This window comes from Chelmon rostratus, chromosome 18, assembly GCF_017976325.1.
Source record: "Chelmon rostratus isolate fCheRos1 chromosome 18, fCheRos1.pri, whole genome shotgun sequence".
In the NCBI taxonomy this organism is placed as follows: Eukaryota; Metazoa; Chordata; class Actinopteri; order Chaetodontiformes; family Chaetodontidae; genus Chelmon; species Chelmon rostratus.
Window position 1 is genome coordinate 1,438,293 of NC_055675.1, and position 23,991 is coordinate 1,462,283.

The following is a 23,991-nucleotide window of genomic DNA, read 5'->3' on the forward strand; positions in this document are numbered from 1 at the left end:
TTCACAACTCTGCGTTAATGACAAAGACTGGATGTTTAGCACCACCTGCTGGCTGAACAGAGACGCTGTATCCGGGGCAGGTAGTGTTTACACTGAGCTGTCCTCCAGATGAAGGTCCACTGTGTTTTCTGAGCATACGCCATCATGATGACACACGCCTGTAAGGACTGAAAAAATGTCTTTAACCTTGTAGGCACACGAGAAAAAAAATCTAAAGAAAATGGGAGCATAAATAATTGCATACAGACTGTTGAAAAATAGGTAAAAGGCCAAAAGTACAGTTTTATTCAAAAGCAACAATGAAGGGAAATGTGCTAATTAGTCAAAACTATGTCGAACCTTTACATAATGTCTTGGTTTGTTGAACCAACAGTCCAAAACGATCCGATGTTAATTTGAAAAGATAGGAAACAGATCCAAGCAGCAAATCCACACATTTGAGGAGCTGCAACCGGTGAATGTCAGTAAATCAGCGAATGTTGATAGTTCAGTTAGAAGGTCTTCCCGTTTGCCATTTGCCGGATGGCCAGAGGTGCCACACAGTGAATCTTAGGATGTTTTTCTTTTATTAACTTACTTTACTAATTAATCAATTATAGTTGGACTGCTCTTTTATGACATGCAATTTTCATTTTGGAATATATCAGAACTATAAAGCAGATAAAATACAAACACAACTTCTCGCATTTTCTCATCATCCAAACACGGAAACTAAAAGGGTCAATCCTGAGGGTATAAAATCCTAACTCCCAATGGAAGTCAGTGTGATTCCATGTCTTCCTGTTGCTTTATGCAGTTCATGTCCCACTGTTAAGAGCATTTTAATATTACACATCCTGTATGATATTCTTTCATATGAAGCAAATACTAGATGGATTGTCATGACATTCGGTTCACACATTTATGTTCCCCTCAGGATGAGCTGTTTGATGCCTTTTCCTGAAGCTCCATCAGCAGGTGAAAATTCCACTGTGTAATAGCTTGGTTTATAAACTCATGCCCATCAGCTTTCACTGTTTGTGACATTATCATGATGATGAAATGTTAGCAATGTTAACGTGCTAAACTAAGACATGAAAACAGTAAAAATATCTGCTAATCATCAGCATGTCGGCTTTAGCTGTGCCTTCATACAGCCTCACAGAGGCATGGATGTGGCAAATAAGTTTAGACTATAAATGCATGTATGCGGCATTAGCTCATGCTATATACAACATATCCCTATCAAAATAAACATTAAATAAACTTATTTCTGCAGAGGATGACCATCACATATCAAATGCAAACTGATACTCTACACTGCAAAAACATCTGACACAAGCATTCACGCATGAAAATGTGCATCTTTTCACCATTCCGTTTATTTCATAATGCCTTGCTCACTGCCATATACTGTACCTTAGCTCCCAATAAGTTACCAGGAAACCCTTGATAAACAGTGTAGTGTGTGTTTGGTAAATGGATTCTTAGTGAACAGAAAACTCATGAGGAGAACCAGTGACGTCACTCCTGTACAGACGCAGATTTAAAAGTCAGACTCATCAAGTCTTGCACTTTTAAAAACAGAATTGCTTAAAATAAAATTTGTACATGACCAGACAAAACAAAGTGATTGTGCAAAAATACTTGAGGAATATGAGACCAAGAAAAAAAAAAAAAAATCACATCTAATCCTTCCTTTAGAGAACATGTCATCGTTTTGGATGTAAAGCTGGTGGGAGACATTTACATTATCACAGCTTACTGACATACATCCTTCTAACTCCCCTCCACAAAGAATTTCATTCAATGTCCGTTACATTAAAAAGAATCTTTTTTTAAGCTTTTATCCCCACTAAATGTCACATAAAACAAGCACTTAAAATGCAGGCAACTTCTAAGGCAACATGTGAACTAAAAACAAACTACATAATGTATAGGGAGCTACAGGCTCCTCTATTTTGTCCATAAGAGCATTCCCAGACCAATAAAATATGTCCTAATGCAAAAATGACACGAGCTATCATACAGAGTGAACTACTGAATAAAAAAGACTGAAACATCGACACGCAAAAACAATACTGAAGTCAAAATGAAAAGTGAATCCACAGCTCCCTGCGTTCGCTCTGGAGCTAGCTGTGTGTGTGTTTTTAAGAGCACGAGGAGCAGATCATTACAGCTGCATCCACGCCAACAAACCCCGAGCTATTCCTTTCTCTCTGATGTCTGACATGAAGTGCATCCCTCTCTGAAACAAACACATCAAACACCTTGAAGAAGCAAACAGGTATGGTCTGTGGAAGGGCTCATGCTCACGATTAAAAAAGGGAGGTTGGAGATATTTGCGTTGATTTAAGGGGCGTGTGTTTTGCATAACGGGGATTCCACACACACGCTGTAGAGCACGTTTCAAACATCCTCACCGCTCTCAGAAATCTGCACATGATTCACACGTTTTGCTGAAGAGCCTTTGTCTCGGCGTTCACATTGTGGAGGACGGTGTGGCCGCCGGCCGCCAGCCGCCGAGGAGTAGTCACGCAGGCAGCCCAGAGGCCCTGAGAGCAAACATACAGAAACACACCAGCCACACTCATCGGCCCGCCATCACACGCTGAGGACACATGGCCGCTGAAGAAGAGGTCCACCCCGGAGCGCGACAGCAGAGTCTGGGGCGATCGGGATGGGGTGCAGTGATTGTTTGGTCTGCGGTCACAGAATACACTGTGAGGATGTGCAAAGGTACGTACAGAGGACGCCATCTTCCTGCTGGACACAAGTAAGGGTCTACAATGCAACATGCAGGACACAGTAGAATGCAGGTCTCTTTACAAAGCGTGGGTGTCTGTGTGTGTGTGTGCGTGCGCAGAGCATGAGAGTGGGTAGTGTTATAGTGTGGGTCGAGGAGGGGGTGGGCAGGGAGGGGACGGCAGCAGTTCATGTGTCTCTGTCTCATCACGACGTGCCCTGTCTCTTTTGTTGCTGGACCCGGATCAGCTCCAGCTGTTTTTTGCACTTCTGGTAGTATGTGGACAGACTCTTGTTCTCCTCCAGCAGCTTTTTGTGCTCCTGCACCAGACGGGACGTGTTCTGCTGGTCCTTCTCATCTTGGTCCAGTTCAGCGATGAGCTCCTTCCTGCACAGAGACAATATGAAGCAGTGTTAACCCTCTGAGCCAGGCGCTCTTTGATTTGACGGACTCCTGGCCTTTTTATGAGCTTCTGGCGAGGCTCCTGAGAGCGAGCGTGGTGAAAAACAGGCAGTCAGACGAGGACAAACAGCTGCTCCCCTTGGTTTTGTTGGCTCTGCTGCCTCACTCAGGAGGCAAACAGCCTCGTCTTTGATGGTGGTTTAGCCATCTAGGGTGAAGAACCCAAAATGCTTCCACACACTGTTTCTCAGATGCTTCAGTGTTGTGATTGTCTGATGAGCACAGGTTTACTCACTAGTGAATTTTATTTATTAGCTTATGCCAAGTCCACATGTACATGGGTATTTTTCAAAACAGTTTTAGGTCCGTGAAGACGAACCTTTTGGAAAACTGTGCTACGGTGGTTATCTGACACTCCCACAACAGAGTCGCTGGTTTTCGACAGGACCTAGTCCGACCTCTTGTTGCAGGTAGCTTAATGGTAGCAGGTTTTTTCAGGCATCTGATTGGCCAACGTAGGTTTCGGGTTAGGGTTATATTGCGTTTTTTTGTAAAATAACCATGTCCACGTGGACTCAGCATTAGTTTATTTATAAATCAAGCTAATAGTGACTTTAAAGAATGCCCACTCTGTGTCTTGTCACTCTGCCTATGCAAAGACAATTGAGAAGATCCCGAGAAACCCTGGTTAGATCCGGTCTCCTTTAGGCTATGATGTCTAGAGGTTAACAAGCATGCTGATCAACCATATTTATTCATCACTGATATTATTAAGGTGATATGGTTATATTGACAGACTCCCGTGGTGGGTAATGTCACCTTAAGACCGACTCACAGAGTGCACAGAATCTCTGAAAATGGAAATAACTGATGCCCACAAAGCAGGAGAGGCCATAAAAAGATAACAAAGTGCTTTCAGGTAGCTATTTCCTCAGTTTGAAATGTAATTAAGAAATGGCAGTTAACAGGAACAGTGAAGGTTAAGCTGAGGTTTAGCGGACTCTGGAGTGGTGATGCACTCCTCTACTGTGCAGCAACACCTGCACAAATATGACCTTCAACAAAGAGTGATCGGAAGAAAACTTTCCTGTTTGCAAAGAACAACAAGCCTGATGCATTTTGGAAACAAGTCCTGTGGACTGTTGGAGTTAACATAGAATACCACACTACTAGATCATTTGTAAGGGTAGAAGCATCACTCTGCAACATCGCTGTGCACAATGACTGGAATGAGTGTTTCTGTAGTTCCACTGACTCCAACAGAGGGAGGCAGCTTCTCTCTCACTGGACACATCAGTTTTAGGAGTCTCCAGTTCTAATCAGTCACTTAAACTTTTATTATTATTTTTATCAATAATTTAAACTCATCAGCTTCTTTTTTGAACCAGGGCTTTCAGAATGTGGAGAGGGTAACTTGTGAAAAGCTGTGTGTGTCTGATTTAGGACTGTGGATTTCAGAACTTTCAGCAGATGGGAACCTATTTTTTGTCATTGTGTCATTTCATATCAGCACAAAACGCTGAAGTATGCAGATTGTGTTGCATACTAACTGCAAAACAATAGTCTTTACACTGTAGTATTTAGTATATACCGTGTATAATTAGTATGCAGTATAGAATTTGGTGGATGAGCTGCATGCTACATTTGAACCACCACTTGACCATTAAGCTGAACAGCATCAGCACCACCACAATCCTCAGAGATGTAATGACAAATGCTTGACCATTGGAGGATTTACTTTCAAAATAAAAGCAGTGGTTACTTTGAGAGGAGATGCAGATTAACTCTGTTGCCTTGGATTTGTCTGCTAAATTAGGTCATTGGTCACACACACACACATCTCCACAATAAAACGTCTATCAAGTCAAGTGGCTCTACTATACGGTAGTACGTAGGACAACTCAAAGCACCTAATAACACCAAACCAATCCCTTTCTAAGCACAAAAAGAACACTACTGAATGAAATGAAGACTAGCAGCTAGACTTACTTTCTCTGGATCAGGAGGGCGATCTCTGTTTGCACTTTCAGGTATTCCTGGGCCATCTTGCAGTGCTGCTCAAACACGGCCATGGACTCTTTGGAGTTGGGACAGGGAGCAAGAGGCTGGAAATAAACACACACGCTGACGTTAACTCACTTCAAAATGGTCTGCTCGGGCATTTATGCATGCATGTATTTTTATCAGCTGTAAGCAGATTGTAAATGAAAACATCAAATATCTCACTGAACAATGTGTTTTAATATTCACAGTCCACTTTTTAGATAGCATCATGTATTCCAGGATAATCCCTTCATCAGCAAAAAGCTCAGATCTGACAAAGGAAATACATAGTGTTGTTTGCTGGGGCTGACTGGTCGGCGTACCTGCAGCTGGTGATCCAGGGTGAGATAAGCCATGGGAATGGAGTTGTCTGAGCCATTGGTGTCTGAGAAAAGAGGAGAAAGAGCATGTAAGAGCTGTTTGGTTTTTATAAGACTGCACAGGAAGTGTCGGCCATCCACCAATGGTCTTTCTTCACAAATCACTTCCTGACCGCCCGCTCAGCCTGGGCTGACCACAGGCCACCACTGTAAACTATTGATAGCATACACAAGACGTCTCCAATGCGGCCAGAAAGATTTACGTGCGTCCTCTGTCCACAATGACCTTAATGCTATTAAAGCCAGCATGTTTACAGCGTGACTAACAGGGGTGGCCCTTTTTCAATCCATCAGCTGACGTGTAAATATCACTCACCTTCACTTATTTTTCTTAACCAGGAACCTGAGACACAGACCTCTGAGGTAACTGTTACCCAAATGCATGCCAATAATATGGCTGTTTGGTGCAGTTCAAAAGAACTCTCATGCGTTTGGTTGACATAATTACGATAGTTTGGAGTTTAAGTGGAGGTTGTAAATGATAGGCTAAAGTTTAATAAGTTTAAGATGGGATTTATTTTTGTGAAGTTTATTTAGTAGATTCTCTTATTTTTCTCAGGTTTATTGAGAGAATTGGCAAAACTTACTTACTGGTAACTACCTAAATATAGACTGTATTCTGTTAACTGACCTGACCTAACTGGCCTAAAGAGAAATTACTTAGATATACTAGGTCTTTTCATAATCTCTCTTTTTCTTTAGATCGTCTCTTTCACCCTACTGTGATTGTGTTGTGGTAGCTGGGCCGAGGGTTGTGTTGTGAAAAGCTTAATGAGAACCTGTAGGGTCATCAGGAGAGAAGTAACCTCTGCTGCTCGTCTTATCAGGTGGCATCATCCTCACACTAGGACTGGAGGAGCGGCTGCTGTTCCTGCTCCCCTGCAGGAGGACACAAACACTGTCAGACGCCTGGGAAGTCAGAAACAGCTTCTCAAGTGGGAACATGTCATCTGGACAACAACAAAAACAGCAATGCAGTAAAAGCTATCTGTTTATCATGCACATTTGGCAGCATATCCCAAATTCTGGAGAACAGGTTTACTGGTGTGAGTTGGGATTTTGTCAGTTTGCAAGTATCACTGAAGAGTTCATGCAAAATGGCTACATGACAGCTGACAGCTAACAGAGTCTAACCAGGAAACAGCACTGAAAGTAACAAGATTAAACCAACGTGAATGTGTTTTTCCACCTACCACCCTGGTCCCGAGCCATATACATATACAATATTTCAATTTTTAAACAGCTTGCAGAGGCTGAAGCACCACTTTTAAATGAATTAACTCTGTTTACATAGCTGACAGGTAGATGACGCTGCTGTACATTGCACTACATTTCTTTAACATTTATTTCCCTGAGTAGCTGCCTTCAGGACGACATTTAATGGACAAATGATACCACTGGGAATCACTTCTGATTGGCCAGCTGCACAGATTCTTTTTAGGAAACACCTCTGCTACTGGTGTTTGTTCACACCTCTAAATGAAGGCTGAGTATTAATAAGGAAACAAATAGTTTGAGATGACCACACAAACTTTATTTTGAATGTTTTTGATATCTGTGTGTATTTAGATGTCCCAATAAGTAGGAGCAATAAATTATATTTAGCCAAATTTAACACCATTAACATAAAAAATTATGACTCAAGCTCAATACAGAGCTAAAATCATTCGAAACCCAACTATGAATATCTGTCTAAAATGCAACAGGATTATTTTGGATACGGTGGTATAACAACATATACCATTAAATCTGAGGTTAATCCAATGCTACCAACATACGATATTTCACTGCGATTGGCTAGATCCCAGCGTGGGAATTTAAGGATCAAAATGCTAATAGAGCAAATTTACACAAACAAAAGTCCATGATCAACATCACATCACTGGGACATGAAGGGCAGGTCGATCCCACAGGCAGCACAGAACAATAATCTTCTTAAGCAACAGCATATTTGTGCAGTCTTTATGGTGAACTCTAAATGAACTTTTGACTGCACAGAGCTGTGGGTTAGCTACTAAATAAATGGAGACAGATGTTTGGGGAAGCAGGAGAAATACTCCAAGCCAAGCAGCTTGTTTGAAGCTGTGTGTGTTTGAGGAAGGAACACCGGGCTGCTCAGTCTTCATGCCTTCATATTCTTGGAGCTGACATATCAAACACATGTCATACTCCATGACGTTTTCTCTCCAAGGATTGACAGAGAATGTATCCTACGCTTTTGAAATATAGCATCAGTCAAACATCCACAAGGCTTCACAGGAGGAAAAGAAAGATGAGTAAAGTATATTAGGAAAGCAGATATAGACCTCTCTGGTAGGGTCCTGGTAGAGATCAATGTTTCATTTGAAATTATTTAAAGATAAAGTGCTGTGTATAACTGATTACCCGTGCATCATTGATCTCTCATTAAACAGAAAACAGTCAACTTTGAATCAGGGGTGCATACAGCGCTCATGTTAAATAATATTCAAGGCTAACTGAAATCAACTGAAGTCATCCCTGTTTGCTGTCAAAAGATGTTAAAGGGATTTTCAAATGGACTGTTTTTCATTACTGAAAGTGTTAAGGTCTATGGAGATATCTTATAAATGCTCCTTTAATCTCGGAGCCTCTGAGTGGGCGGATCTGTTCTGATGTTTGATCACTGAGAAATGATAGAATTATATAACTTCTGCTGCAGAGCTGTTGAAGAATAATGACCACAGTGTTTAGGATCTAAACTGACAGATGTTCATAGTATGTTGACTGATGCTGAGCAGCTCACTGTGCTACAGCTGATTAACTCATTCACTGCCTTGTCTGCAAAACAGTGTCAGCAGAACACTTTAACCCTCCTGGATATTTGTTTGGTGTTTTGTTCAGCAAGATGAGGTGCAACACAATGCATATTCAGTCTTACAGATGAGCAGACATTAGACAGAAAGCTACTGTGGGTTGCAGATTCCAGTGTCACAGTTAAATGGATTTACAGTCAACACAAGGGACTAACAAAGGTTCTGATTTATTGTTCAGCGATGGATTTCACACAACAACAAACACATCTATCGTACTGTATGAGATCAGGTTGTATTGTGCAGCTGAAGCTGCTACACTGACCACAGACGCTATGCGCATCCACGCAGGCATCATGCTGCTCATCTCTATTTTTACATGCCTGGTTGACTTTTTTTCCCCACGTGGGCCAACCAGCAAGTTAAAAACTATGCACAACTGTGTAAAAAACAAGTGCACTCTCTTTAAAAATGATTAAATACCACATTATACCAGTGGCAATGCGACACAGCAGATCAACCAATAAATGTATATCCATGATCCTGTATTTAAAATGATTCAGTTAATTCATTCAGTACTGGTTATTATGCTCCATGCTTCCAAACCTTGCCAAACCAACTACATTATCACCTGGCAAAAGTCATTATGCACACAGTGAAGCTGACACACAGCCATTCAAAACTATATACTTATAAATGAATATTTCTATTTTTCATATATATTTCAGCTGTAGCTAAACTGTTGCTAACTGCAGTTTAGTAGGAGGCTATGCTGTAACCGTATTGCACAACTATAAAGACCTGAAAGAACTGCTTTACATGAATAAACATAAAATGGAGTGATCTCATTTTTATAATGAAACCAAACCTATATAAAAATGTGTATTTTAATTGTGGGTATAGATTCTTTCATAAAACAGAACATGTGATGTGGAATTTAAAGAGTATGTCTGTGTTGTGGCTGAAAAACAAACATGCAATTTGACTGACGTCAGACTTAAATGTAACACCAGCTACACAGACCAGTTTAAAACTCCCTGCCCCAACCGTCACTGATCATCAACAAATGAGACTTCACAGAGCCTCTGCCACTCACTCCCAGCGTCTGTGTCTTACCTGGCTGGACTCTGTGCTGATGCCTGGCAGATCCTGCACAGACCGACGTCTCTGAGGCTCGCACGTGGCTGTGGACAGGATGGACAGAGGGGAAAGAATGAGGACAAGAAGAGTTTGTGAATAGTCATGGTGGGAGAATGATCCGCTGCTCTGATTTAACCCTCTATGTCCTGGCTTGTCAACAGGTGCTGTGGCGTGGCCAGAATGTGACCACAGTGCTAAAAACTCCCAGCCCCACTGACAGTGCACTACAATCATATACACACACACACACACACACACACACACACACACACACACACACACACACACACACACACACACACACACACACACACACACACACACACACACACACACACACACACACACACACACACACACACACACACACCGTAGAACAAACCTATCCATAAGAACAGCTGAGCCGACGTATGTAGCGGGTTTGCATTGACAAAGGTCTCAGACAAGACTGATTGGAACTGCACCCCATAGTCATCACTGGTTACTCTGCTGCCCACCAACACCAACATCTCTAAGGTCTCGCCTGGAGAGTAACTGCAATCAAAACATGTTACCTGCTCCATCTTTAAAAGAACTGGAACAGAGTCTGTAGAGCCACATCTTCATATCCACTGACATGTCATGACAGCTGTTACAGGCTTCTGACAGTCCTGTAGCCCTCATGTCCTCCACAGTTTTTAGTATCTATCTCACACACCAACACCAAAACATATGAGTAAGTGTAATGCTCATCACTGTAAAGTGATTCCAACAATATAATGTAGTAAATAATACTTTTCAAATTACTTTCCCAGCAGGCTCACACTGCATCACTTTTGTTTACTGTGTAATATGACATTGCAAAGTTCTGTACGCTTTCTGGACCCAAATGCTGTCACAGGATTTGAAACATACCGATTGTTGCTAATCAGTAGGATTGTTACTTTGTCAATCTTAACTGATCTAAAGCATGCAGCATCATCATTGCTGTTGAGTGAATACCTGGCATGTCCAAAAAGAGTCACTGAGGATTTTTTAGCTTCATGTCCATGCACTTTTCTGTTCTGCTTTTTCAATCTACAATTTTTAATCATTCAGCAGATGCTCAAACACAAGCGCATGCACACACACACACAATATTAATAAAATACAATAAAATTTACAATCCCAGGTTTCACATAACAGCAATATGCAATATGACCAATTGAGAAGTCATTCAAGGATTTTTCCACAGCGTGTGTTCATTTCAAATCTTTCAAGTTGATTGTTTCACACTCACAATTAAGAACTAACACAAATGTCTGGGTTTATCTGGTCTAAGCTGACAAGAAATTCTGTCTACGCCACAATGAAGACACAGCACATAAGGAAACACACAAACAAACAAACAAGCACTTTAATGAAAACACTATAAACTCGTTGGATCTTTATTTTCTATATCTGAGGTTGTCACAATATGATGAGTGGAAGGCTACTGCAACCGTTATTTGTCATGAAACTACACAGAATTTATGCATTTACAACTGAATTCATGCAGTGTTAATAAAATTAGTCTGCTGTACAAATAAGTAACGAATTTGGATGCCCATTCTGGACCTGCAGACACAATCTTTCAGCAGTTGGTAGATGGCAGGTACATGTATTTGCCCATGCAGAACCATTCGAAGCAGGATGGTTTGTTCGGTGTGAGACTTTCTCCAATCAGCCTGTTGATTTGCTCTGATGCACTCTACCCCTTGTCTATGTCTGGCATGTGAGGAACAGGAATTCTGAAGTGGAACGGAGTCAAACTGTGTGCCACATTGCTGAACCAAGCTTTGATATGTTTCTGGTTCATTGTGCACAATCTGCAGTTGCCCAGGAGTTATCTACTATCCTGACAGTTACTCTTACCAAAGACAGATGACCTGATAATGAGACTGAATAGCCATTTTGTTTCACTTAAATATTTGAATTGTAGAAAATATTGAAGGTGTCGACAGAAATTTACATAACTGCAGGAAACTGATAAACGTTGAGCCTTCACTGACTATGAGTGTAACTGCTAGACTGAAAGTAAAAAGTTTAAAGGCAGTGGAATGAAAAAAATAATTTTCTGAATTGTAACCCTGCGGTAACTAATATTGTTACATGCTATGTATGTGTCAAAATAATTTGGTCAAATATAAAAATCCCTCTATATGTGAGTCGTTGGCAATAATGATGATGCATTACTGACATACTGACTTGTTTCTCCATATGTCAGTGTTGAGTACAACAATTCTTTAAGTAAGAATTGAGCCAATGGGCCAGTTATAAAATAAAAAGGCAATAAAAATCTGTTGTTTTTTTTTGTTTTTCCTGCTGTATTGAAAATGTCTCACACCATGACCTCATAGGCACTGTACATCCTACTCAATGGCCAGCAGGGATTTATGTGCTGGAGAAAAGGCATGGTGTCCAGGTGTGCAGATGCAGATAAGTGCCCTACCTTTAACAAGATGCACCTCCTTTGTCACTGGATTAAATTAGCCACTCATTCAACGTGTGTTGCACAGCTCAAAAATAGAAGCCTTTTCTGACATCCAGAGCTGTCCCCGTTCCTTTCATCTGTATTTCTGCTTGCAATAATAGTTGACCCTGACCCTCAGTGTGACAGAAATTAATCAAAGTGACTTCTTCCAAAGTTAATGGATGTAAAGACAGCAAGAGGGGGGAGAAAAAAAATTAGCCATGCTTTCTCTATGTCCTCTATGCATGAAAGGCAAGGACGAGCTCAAATACAGAGAAGTGGTGCACTGATTCCCTCCTGCTACCAATCTGCTGCAGCCAAGCCAGAGCGATGGCAGAGAGGACAGGGCCATGAGTTAGGATGCTTATCTCATCTGTGTCACCTGGTGTGATGCATTACTCCGATTGGATTTCCTGAAGTCAGGTTAAGATTTGTTGTTGATGAAACAGGTGATAGAAAGACTTGTCAACCTCTGCAGAATATTCAGGTGAAACTAGATTTGGGGTGTAAAAGCTGACACCAGATGAGAATATTAACTCATGTTCTGCTTCTGCCAGCTAAAAATCACAGAAGGCAGAGCGACATAAGGCAACTCTGATATGTGTTACTCCAAGACCAGCTCAATTTAGTCCTTTTTTTTTTTTTAGAGAGAGAGACTCCTCTATGGCATGCAACAAATGTAATATGAATAAACATTCTGTGGTTGGTATGGAGTGACACACAGGAGAGGGCCATGTCAGAGCACAGCAACCCACAGGCTCAGCCAAGCCAGCTCCACCCAATCACCAGGAAGCCCAGTGGTCCAGTGATACCTGTGACGACGATCTTGGGGACATCCAGAATGGTGCCGAAAGATGCTGTTTTACGGTGGCCTCGTTTATACTGGGGGCGTGCTGCGAAAACACACACATACAGCTGCGAACACAACAAGCATGCAGATGCAGACTAACACAGACCGGGGGCCCACAGCTGGACTGGAAATGTGGGCCACATACATGCAGAGCGTACAGTTCACGTGCAAGGGCAGCATGCACCCCGTCATTCCAGACACTGTGGAGGGGTACTGCGTGTACTGTCCGCAGCCACTGTACTACCTTTCTCAGCACAAACAACTGCAGGCATTCAGCTCCGAAGCTGTTTGGACGAAAAGCTCAACACTTCAATCTATGAACAGAGGATGCTGATTCTCAAACTGCAGAAACTCTATTCATTAATGTTGGGTTAGAGTCTTAAAAACATAAAGACCAACAACAAAAACCCTGACAAACACTCAACAGCTCATATCAGAACTCTGTGTGGGGAGCTCCTTAGGTTTAATTTCAGCATGACAGCACTGGTGAGCCTGCTGCTTTCTGTCAGTCTTTAAAAGAAGGGAGATGGTTGACAGCCGGGCATCATGGGCCTCTGTGTTCAGGGGCAGGTGGATGAGAAATCAATCTTCCCCTCAAAGTTATCAAAGCAAACAATAAAGAACCTGACTCTGGTGTGGGGGGAGGAGCTTCTAGTGGACTCCAACAAGGTTTGCCCAGACAATAACACTGCATGCATTTCCTGTGCAACTTTTCTTATAAAATGGAAAATTCTAAAACACATGCCAGTTTGCCTTAATTTGCTCCTCTTCTGCTCTGCTTTCATGTGTTTCTGTGCTGTGTAATGTCTGGCATTACCTGCAGGTGCAAACGGCATCTTGGGCTCCAGCTCTGACAGGTCAGCACTCATTCTTTTGCTGTCGGATGATGCCAGGCACTGTGTTCGTGCAGGCAGACTCTCAACACTGCCCCCCCTGGACAGAGGCAGAGTCCTCAATGGGTCTCCCTGAAGGAACAAAAAGGAAACTTTCACTGCAGAAGCTTGATTTGATTTCTCCTGTTTTGAGCAATATGACAGAGAAGAATGAATAATTAATTTACCTTTGGCTTGAAGTGAGGAGCAAACTGAGGTGTTATCTTGATAGTATCATTGCTCCCTTGAGAATCGCTGTGCTCCATGTTTACATCGCTTTTGTTGCTTGCGCTGGTGCCAGTGTAGTCCACATATGAACCTGTTACTCCCAAAGACAAAGGACAGGTTGCAGGCTTTCTCAACTGCGGTGCCTTTCACCTAAGATTTTATCTGATGGTTCACAACATTGAAAACATTGAGGGAAAAAAAACCCAAAACAAAACAAAACAAAAAAACAAAATTTGCAATGGATTGGCAGGTTCCCACAGTTGTATACATTCAGAGAGGTACACTGATTCAGTGCCAGTTCTGAACATTCACTTGTCCAATCTGGTCTGCATTACTGCAACCATAAGAAGTAGGTTTTCTGATTTCTGTCTCGTGGGCTGAAAAATAATTTAATAGGTTGTGGTTCAGGGACACATCTGTGCAGCACAGTGCTGGTTTCACAGTGGACAAAAAGTCATAGACATGTTTGTTTCAAAAACAAACTTTAAATCCAGACTGAGGATTAGCACCAATAAAAGTAAACTAAACATAAATGGATGAAACACAACACATTTTCCTCTTATTTCTGTGCTGATAACTAATGACCATTGATATTGGAGCTTGGACCGCCATGCTTTAAATGATGTGTACCACCACAACATGAACTTCCTGCACTGATTTAAAGGTTCTGAAGGATTGAGTTTGAAGATGATTCTTGTACCTGTACTAGTTGCAGAGTTACTCTGTCCCTCATCTGAATACTGGTATGGATATTGCAGGGGTTCATCGTATCCTGGGAAGTACTGCAAACAGGAAGAGGAGGGAAAAACAAGCAGCAAGAATTGGATTTAACAAACAGAGTTGTTATTAGGATTTTCATTCCTGAAGACACACTCCATGATTGTCTCAAAGTGAACCAACACACACCTTTCTACCTGAGCTCAGTGTGTTCGATAAAGCATGCTTAATTCAAATATAATAACTGGAATTCAGGTGTTGTGGTGGTGTAATTGGGCAGAGCCTGCTTGAAAAGGTGGGTTTCGGTCCTGTTCCAATTGGACTCTGGTGCGATCATGCGCAGGATTTTATGACAGTGGTTGGTCCGTGATATTAGTACGAATTTAAAAGCTAAACTACTTTTAAACCCATCTGCTGATTGTTAAGTGTTGAGAAAGCGACCCTCTAGGCAATCTGTTTAAGTTGTCTAACGTATATACAGTAATAGCATAAGATCATGTGGTAACAAAGGTATGTATGATGAGGATGTAGGTTGCTTATTATACTGCATTATACTGACATATGTCAGTCCAACTCATTTATATCACCACAAACTACATATTTCAGAATGACAGCACATTTCTAAAACAGTTTTAACAGACGCTGAACATTAGAACCTTAATGCAGGACTGCTGGAGAACTATCTTTAGATTGGTGTACAAAACAGACTAGGATACTGAGTGTATCCTGTATGTAGCACTAAAGGTTTTCACAAGGACCAATTCATGTGATTTGGTCAGGTTTATGGATTCATTCACACCAGTTTCATGAAAGCAGTGTGTGATTACCTTCATTAGATGAGTCATGATCTTCACTATCTCCTCCATGGAAGGCCTCTGAGAGGGGTCTTTAGACCAACAGCGAGTCATCAGACTCTCAATCGGCTTGGGCAGATTTTTGATTAAAGGAGGTCTTGTGCCTGAATGTGAAAAAACAGCCAAAAAAGAAATAAAGAATCACACAGAGTCAGATGAACAAATAGGTTGACATCACACCTGACAAGCAAAGAAATATTGCAAATTTATGCTAAATCCCCTGCGTCTGGCTGCTCGAAGCCGTAATGACTCAGGCAGGAAGATTCAGTGGTGAAAAATATTAACCATGTCTCCAGGTATTATTAGTGTCCCATTAGTATTCTCCTCCATCCGTCTCTGGATCAGAAGAAACTGCAGGGGGTGCTGCACAGGTGAACATGCCTCTTAGCTGCTCTCTTCTGGCAGGCTCTTAACTTTCACAGTCTCCCAGCAGGCCTAGCAGGCCAAGCACGTCTGAGGACTCACGATAGATGACAGCTGGACCCCCCCCTCCAACACACACACACACACACAGAGACACACAGACACACAGACACACAGACACAGACACAGACACACACACACACACACACACACACACACACACACACACACACACACACACACACACAGTCAGTGACTTACCGTTGTGCACAGCCCACATAATGCGAAAAGCTGGTCCTCCAATTTCATCAAAGGGCTTCCTCCGAGTGATCACCTCCCAGAGAATGATCCCCCAGCTGAACACATCACACTTCTCACTGTAATTGCTGCCTGTGAGCACAGAGGAACGCAAAGCAACTGTTAGGTCCTTTTCAAACAGGGAAAAAAGGCTCCGTTTGACATCGCTGACTGACTGATAAAGGCAATTCTCTGTGGCACATTTGAGTTGCGATCGAAGATGTGCCTGGGAAAGCACAACAGCTCATCTCTGCTTTCAGGGGGGAGAAGGGTGAAAATAAGGGAGCAATTTTTACTAAGGAACAGCTCCTGTGCTGCTTAATTACTGGGCCTATTATTGCAAAATTAAAGTGCACATCACACACCTATTGTAAAGTTGCTGCGCTGAGGCTTTCTGATAGCATTTCACATGGATGCAAATTAGTTCTAAGGAGTTCACTGAGAGGGCAAAAGTGAGTTGTTTAATTGCACTGGAGTCTTGTAACTTGCCTCCAAAAACAAGATAATGACTAGGGCTTAATTCATCTTTCCTCCTGACCCTTTTGCCAAGAACATGTCTCATCATGTAGAAATACATTAGGCTCCCGGCTGAACGAGAACACAAATTCTACACTGTCGTCTCCCGGGGGAAATAAAGCCACCAGCATCATTTCATTCATCTTCTCACTATGCTTGGGAGACTACCATCAATAAAGCGGGAAAGTAAGGCTGCTGATAAATCAAGAATTAATGCCTCCATGCTGGGAGCGCTAAGAAGCCATTAAGATAAAAGGTGACAAAACAAAGTTGGGGGCAAGAAAGAGCACAAACAAATGAGTGGGCTGGTTCAGTGGATTGTGGTGATTGTGTGAGCATTTATATAAATCCAACAGCAACTGGATACATATGACCATCTTTTAAGTTAAAAAACAACTGACATGGCAGGTATCCAAACCCTTCAACTACTTCGAATGCCACTCATACTCTGCGTTTTCCACTAGTGCATACAATGTCCAGCTGGGTGAAAATAGTAGCCAGCTGGGGACCAGGACCATGCTCTGCGAAGCATGTGCGACTGTCAATAGATGGGAGTGGCCGAGCAAAGGGTGATCGTCCACAAGTTAATCGATCGAGGATGGCAATGGATAAAAAAAGAAAAAAAAAGAAGAGCTATTACTGGCTGCCAGGCGTTAATATACCTGGGCTGCCCGTCCAGAGAGAGAGAGTTGCCCATGTTTCAATGTCCGGCCATCCGGGCCAACAGCCGGCGTTTATGGAAACTCTGCATACTTACCTTCAAATACCTCTGGGGCCATCCATGCTGCACTTCCTTTGTTGTTGGTCATGTGGGTCTGAATGTCGCATGCTGTTCCAAAGTCACATATCTTCAGCACCGTGCCGCCTGCCACTAGAAGCAGACTGAGACAAAGAAACCAAGAATTAACCCCAAGAAACAGACAAAAGCTTAACTAGAAACAGGTAGAGTGTACAGGCTAACACAGTGGTTTACTGATGTTTTAACTTGTGACTTCGCCTGTGAATGATTATCCATTAATTAAAAAAAAACAGAAAGAAGACATTTTTAAAAACTAGAATTACTGCCTCACAGTTGTCTCTGCCAACCAGTCAAGTGACGGACATGAGGTCACAGTGACCTTTGACTGCCAAAATCTAATAAATTCATCCTTACGTTCAAGTGAATGTTTATGCCAAATGTGTAGAAATTCCCTCACGGAGCAACTGAGATATTGCATATAGACAAACTAAAAACACAAAATGATAATTCCACATAAATACACATAACATATTAGATATCTTTTTGTTTAACAGAAATATACCATGTTCACTCTCATTTCTTTAATTATCTTGCGAACCCTTTGGATGGACTCCTTTGAGGGGGAGGGGAGCAGGTCCTGGCCCCCAGGTCGGGAGTCACTGAGAAATGTAAGTGATATTCCAGACACAACAGAGATGCAAGATATATTCTAATTTGATTACACACCAAATGATAGTGTAATCTATGTACTTTGAATTGTAGAATACATGAATATTTTAATATATTCTTATCACAGGCAATGGACATTCAAGCTAAGGAGTTACTGTAAATCAGAAATAAATAACCCAGAATTGACAATTTGTCACAATGCATGACCTCGTTATTCCTAGAAACTCCACCACAGATCTCTAGGAAACAGACCAGCTGGTCATTCCCAGAGAGTCGTGCCAGGAGCTTTCTTTCCACCAGAGTAGAGAAAACAACCTCTGGGTTCTAAACATCCTTCAGGAACTGAATGTCACTGGGTGGTCAGACTGATAACACAACACAGGTTTTAAAAATGCAAAGACCCAGATTGGTGGGCGCATAACACTTCAGCTACTTCTAAGATAGTGGAATACAATTCAGTAGCCAGTATGAGTAATAGATCCATCCATCAGCTGCCAGAACACTGTTCAGCAGTCTTTAACACTATGAGACATTTTTCCTCTTGTAACAGCAGCAATCTAACAGGATTTCATTTGCCAATGCAGTACAATTAGCTTCAAGTTGGTAGCTTTTGCGTTTTCTTCCCCAGTGTCTGAACCGTGTCACTGTTCTGTTCTGTTCTGCCACTGTGCCAATGCAGTGATCTCACTGAATGAAGGGGCACGGTTTTTCAGACAGCCCTAATGTCGGTCTGTACCGTATTACATACGTATCAATCAATATGGAACAGAGCAATGAGTTGATGTAGCCTTGCTCCAAGGACTGCTGTGTTATCAAAAGCCACTTGGCCAAAAACATTTTCTCTAATGCATACTTTTGTGCAACATTTTCACACCTCTACACACCAAGTTTTTGGACCAAATCTGGCATTCAACAGTACTAAATGCATTTTAAAACTTTTAATTTTGCCATGTATGATATGCCAGACGCCTTTTTCTCCTGTACTTCATGTATTGCATTTTGTTTTAACATTTTATTATCAAAGCTAATAAAAATGCAATGGTAGTAATACTTTAAATGATCAAATAAATATTTTTAAAATAATATTTTGAATATAGAAAGTGCTAAAAATACAACAAAAGAAAAATAAATAGTCTTGCTAAACTGGTCTTGTGCTGAAACATGGTGATGGTGGTCGCTCCAGTTTTGAATGTATTAAGAGGTAAAAAATAAAGTTTGAAGTTCAAACGCTGCCTACTTGAACACCTCCGTACAACTGACTGCATCTGGTAAGACACAAGAACTCTACATGCACAGAGGGTCTTCAATCTTGCATGACGACATATGAGAAACTACATATATTTAACTTGTGTACGCCTGACTCACAATATCAGACAGCCCGACCAATTTCAAAGTAAAATATTGTTTAACAACAAAAACTAATTCAAACAAATGTCAAGAACACCAGGAGGAACTTTGTTGGGACAGTGAAACAGCACACAAGAGAGTGTGAGGTGAGGAGGAGCATACTTGGGTGGCTTGAGGTCCCTGTGAATGAGAGCCTTTGGTTTCATGCCATGGAGATAGGCCACGCCCTGGGAACACTGAAAACACCAGCTCATGGCATGGGAAGCAGTGTAATAGGGGAGGGGTTCAGCACCATGCAGCACTGTGGACAAGAGAGCACAGTCACAACCACCACAGACAATAAACCCCCAGAGGAACCGCTCATACACACATACACACCACTTATACAGGCCTGACACACAGGGCTGCCTACCCTTTTCTTAGAGCTTCTTTAACAAATTAATTCCAGGAGGGAAAACTGAGAATACATTGTTCAAAAACAGTATTCACAACTGAATGACATCAAAGTTCTGGTACCATAGTGTAGCCCCCAGGAGTAACTTTGATAGAGATTCAGTAACTGGGGAGGGGAGATAATTGTGGAGTGTAAAGCACAGCAGAGTCACGTGCTGAGGGATTCACATCCTGGAGAAACTTGCCGATCTGAACCTCCTGGGAGTGAAAGCTGTTCCAAACACTGATGTGTTGGGAAAATAGATATAATGGCTATTCACAGTATGAACACTTGTGCATACGTTAATTACCTGAAATGAGTCTTTTAGAATCGAGCAGCCTCTAACTGCATGTATAAAGAAATAAAACTGTGACGACTAACTACAGTTTATTAGAACTTATTACTGAGCATCAGGCAGCAGTTTAATGTGATTTTTGCACACATACAGTATTTTAGCACTACTGCATATTGTTGTTTGTTACACCTCATTACTTTCCAGGCCTATTTTGGATATTTTTAATGCAGGGACAAACAAGGCTACTGCATGTCACGGTGCAAACACTAGCTCATAAAGGAACTGAACAAGTGACTGAACATGCAAACACTGGGAGGGTCAACTGAACAGGGCTGCTTCTCATGACTGTGCAAGGATGTGTTCATTTCACTACTAACAAAGTGGAACAAATGCTGTCATCCTTAATATAACAGTATTGTTCTCTCTTTAGACTCACCATTGTACAATGACCCGCCTTCAGCATATTCCATCACAAGGCAGACCTGAGTGGGAAAGAAAATAATCAGAAATTCACAGATTCAACCAGTTGGACGTACAATTACACAAGACTACTCCGAGACACACCATTACTAGTGAGCTGGATCATCAATGTGGCTGTGTAGGTATGAGAGCATGACATGTAATGACATTCCAGTTAACTTACCGGACTGTGGCAGGAGCCATACAACTTCACAATGTTGGGGTGATTCACACGTGAAAGCTGCCGGAGCTGGAGACAGAGAGGAAACATTACCCACAATTCCATGTACATGCATGCTGTTCAATGCTTTAAAGAGGCCATAATACGCTTTGGGGTTTTTCCCCCTTTCTTTAGTGTGTTATATAGCTTTTTTTGAACAAAGTTTTCTGCAAAGTCACAAAGCCCAGTCCACACTAAAGGGAAGCTATTCTCTCCTGCAGAAAACTTGGGGCTAGCATGACATAGGGCTAATGTGGCTACTCCCACAGACTGGGAGAAACGTTGAACTAATTCTGTAATATTGAGTGACAGTCAAGAGAAACTGTGTACACTACAATAATCAGTGTACCCCAGGGCATGTCTATAAAGTATATTTACATACTGCAGACGTTGTTTATTTAATAATGTGTAGGTATGCAGATCTTCAACAAGACACATTTATTTTGAACTAATCTAAAAGTCTGTCTCTCGTATTGGTTTGTCCTCATATGGACATAATGCACAGAAATAGATGGGGATAAAATTCATTTTCCCACATCCAAACACCACTCTGGTTATTTACTTGGCTTTAACATTCACAGAGTTTCTCTTTAATGTCCCACAATATTACATACTCCAACGTCGCAATAGATGCTACTAGCCACATAAGCCACGGAATGTGTGAACGCCAAATTCAACAGGCTAACCAGCAACGCAATTTGGCCTTGAGCTTCAGTTTTTTAAAGCGAATCCTGCTTTGCACACATACAGTCTAAGATATTTCCAGTTGTTGCTGTGGGAATATTCCATCAAGCTAATCCGCTGGGTCTTCATTTCCTCGGATGATGGGGGTAGATGAAGATTTTGTGTTGGTTCTTGCAGCCAACAACACAGAAATTGGCACACTTTGCTTGCGATGTTACCTTGTAATGTTATCTTCATGTGACCAGAGTCGGTAGTTAGAACAAGGAAAATAGTAGTTAATGGATCAAACTCCAGTTCTATGAGCATGTGCGTAGCCCTCTACCTGCATGTTATCACAGCCACAGCAAAGCACATACGCTCAACACCCTCACCATATGGACGAACAAAGACAAGCCTGCATGTAAAACCAAAAGCCTGAACAAAGGCCACAAGACAAAGAAATAGCTCTAAAACCCTGTCAGCCCTCGCAAATCCCACCTGAGTGTAAGATTCGATCTAAATCCAAATCCTGGTTTCCAAATGGACGAGACCCAACTAAAAGGGAATCCCCACCACACTGCCACGATGGCATCAAGAATATTAGAGTCAAGGCTTCCCGCTTCCCCTCACCTTTCCACTACGACATGAAGTTGCTACAGGAGGTATATTGATTCCAATTGAAATGTTTGTACTTTTATTAGCCTTGGCAACAGTCCTTTAACCCGCTGGACGAGTAACAGACTGTTTGTGTTCGCTGAACATATATGGATCGTGAAATAGATTGGCTGTTTGTGTATCTGGCCATCTCACATTGCCTGCACACTCAGTCTGTCTGCCTGCGAGGACCAGCCTGCCATTAAATCGCAGACGAAGCAACACAACGGCCCCATAGCAGTCTGAGTTCAAACAGACTTCAGATGCACTGATCAGAGCAAACTGGGCTAAAAAAAATGTTGCAGCAATGGACAATATGAGACAATATGTTTTCAACATTAAGGTATGGAAACCTATTTCAGTAGACATCTAAAATAAAAGGATGAACCTAAAAATGAGCATATGATGGCCTCTTTAAGAAGTACTCTGCCCTTCGATAGATGGCACTGACATGGAGCAAAACAAAAGAAACTTTAATATGAGATCTTGACCGAGTGTATGCCGTGTATGTGATGACAGGAGGACAACTCTGGTAATGATAATGGCAACAATACCTCAACAATAAAGGCTTTCCTCTCTGATTCACTCTCGATGGTCTTGATTGCAACATCTTTGCCTTTCCATTTGGCTTTGCAAACAACCCCAAAAGCTCCTCTCCCCACAACCTGAAAGTGGACAGTTAACAAGGAGAGTTACCACTTCTGCACCTTGTCTTGTAAACGTGAAGAGCATTAATCAGGGACATGGACAGCCCACAATAATAAACTCATCCTACCTCCTCAACTTCAATATCCTCATAGTTGATTTCTTCAAATGGATATCCAGGCGGTGTTTCAAGTATATCGGCGGATGGTAACGTTAGAGACATTACTAGCTTACGTCAGCTAGTAACTTACTGAAAAGAAAGCAAATAGCAGACAAAAAGCACACAAATATTAACGTCTAATCACAGTTAGACTGGACACAAGGATGTGCAGGCTTGCTTCAAGCAATCCGATATCATACTGGTACAAACGTGTCTTTACACAGGAACACGGCAAGTAATACAGGTATATGTAAAAAATACGTTAGCTACTTAAAAGAAATGCAGCACGGTTAGAAATACATTCTGTCGCAAGCTGTCAAACAAGACACAGCGGCTTAACGTTAGCCTTCTCTCAGCTAGTATGATGCTGTCAACCAACTAGCTAACCGCTGAGCTAAACTAGCAGAGCGAACTCAAGCTGCCACAGAAAAACTCATTGAGATTTAAGAGTGGTCAAAGTTGACTTTTAGCATACGGAAAGCCAAGTTACATGCATACAGTATCACTGTAAAGCGGTGCCGACGGCAATTCAACATTTCCATAACACAAGCGCAAATCAAAACAAGCTACTCAAGGCCTACAGTGTATTAGCTAGCCCGGTTGCGTTAGCTGGCTGGCCTGGTTGCTAACGCTAGCTTCCAGGACTTATTAGCTGAAACAAACCAACCCTTCGCAGTTGTCTTGTCACCAGTGCCGGCTCTCTGGACATTGGGATATTTTCCACTATTCACGTACGGAAAACGGAGGAATAACGTCCATTTTTAAAACCAGTCTTTCTATATCCACTTGACAGCCAGACATAACTTTTTCACAACTCGTCTAGCTGGCTTGCTAGGAGTGTATTTTTATTCTCCGCAGGAGCATCTCCATCAGGAAATGTGTGCGTACTGCAATTCTGTCCGCTGAACCCCGAACAGCAGCTCATTCCAACATCTGAAACAGAAAGGCACTGCAATGTTTGACTTTTTGAGGAGGATCTCATTTTAACTAACATACACCTTGCTGGATATTTAAGAGTTTAAGAGTGAAGTGACTTTTAATGGAAATTCCCAAGTAAAGTACATGCAGTTGAGAATTAC

General features: G+C 41.8%; 1 protein-coding gene across 2 annotated transcripts; it reads right to left on the reverse strand.

Moving 5' to 3' along the window:
• Positions 1-353: 353 nt before the first annotated feature.
• Positions 354-23,766, reverse strand: map3k7 (mitogen-activated protein kinase kinase kinase 7). 2 transcript variants are annotated; one of them, XM_041958302.1, is made up of 18 exons: positions 23,580-23,766; positions 22,883-23,002; positions 22,662-22,772; positions 20,755-20,820; positions 20,548-20,593; positions 19,546-19,684; positions 17,386-17,510; positions 16,077-16,205; positions 15,426-15,556; positions 14,582-14,663; positions 13,842-13,972; positions 13,599-13,746; positions 12,744-12,824; positions 9,438-9,505; positions 6,330-6,429; positions 5,494-5,555; positions 5,117-5,232; positions 354-3,112 (listed from the first exon to the last, which is right to left on the reverse strand). In XM_041958302.1, the coding sequence occupies exons 2-18, from the start codon at positions 22,973-22,975 to the stop codon at positions 2,932-2,934; spliced, it is 1,809 nt and encodes a 602-aa protein (XP_041814236.1). In that variant the 5' UTR covers positions 22,976-23,002; positions 23,580-23,766; the 3' UTR covers positions 354-2,931. The 2 variants fall into 2 exon arrangements, with proteins under 2 accessions (XP_041814236.1, XP_041814237.1); XM_041958303.1 differs by lacking the exon at positions 12,744-12,824.
• Positions 23,767-23,991: the final 225 nt, after the last annotated feature.

Excerpts from the sequence above, each read along its gene's own strand:
- map3k7 (XM_041958302.1), bottom strand. The coding sequence starts at position 22,975 with ATGTCTCTAACGTTACCATCCGCCGATATACTTGAAACACCGCCTGGA. Across the intron at positions 22,773-22,882 it reads AGGATATTGAAGTTGAGGAG|GTTGTGGGGAGAGGAGCTTT; the intron begins GTAGGATGAGTT and ends GTCCACTTTCAG. Across the intron at positions 17,511-19,545 it reads AGGGACCTCAAGCCACCCAA|TCTGCTTCTAGTGGCAGGCG; the intron begins GTATGCTCCTCC and ends TCTTTGTCTCAG.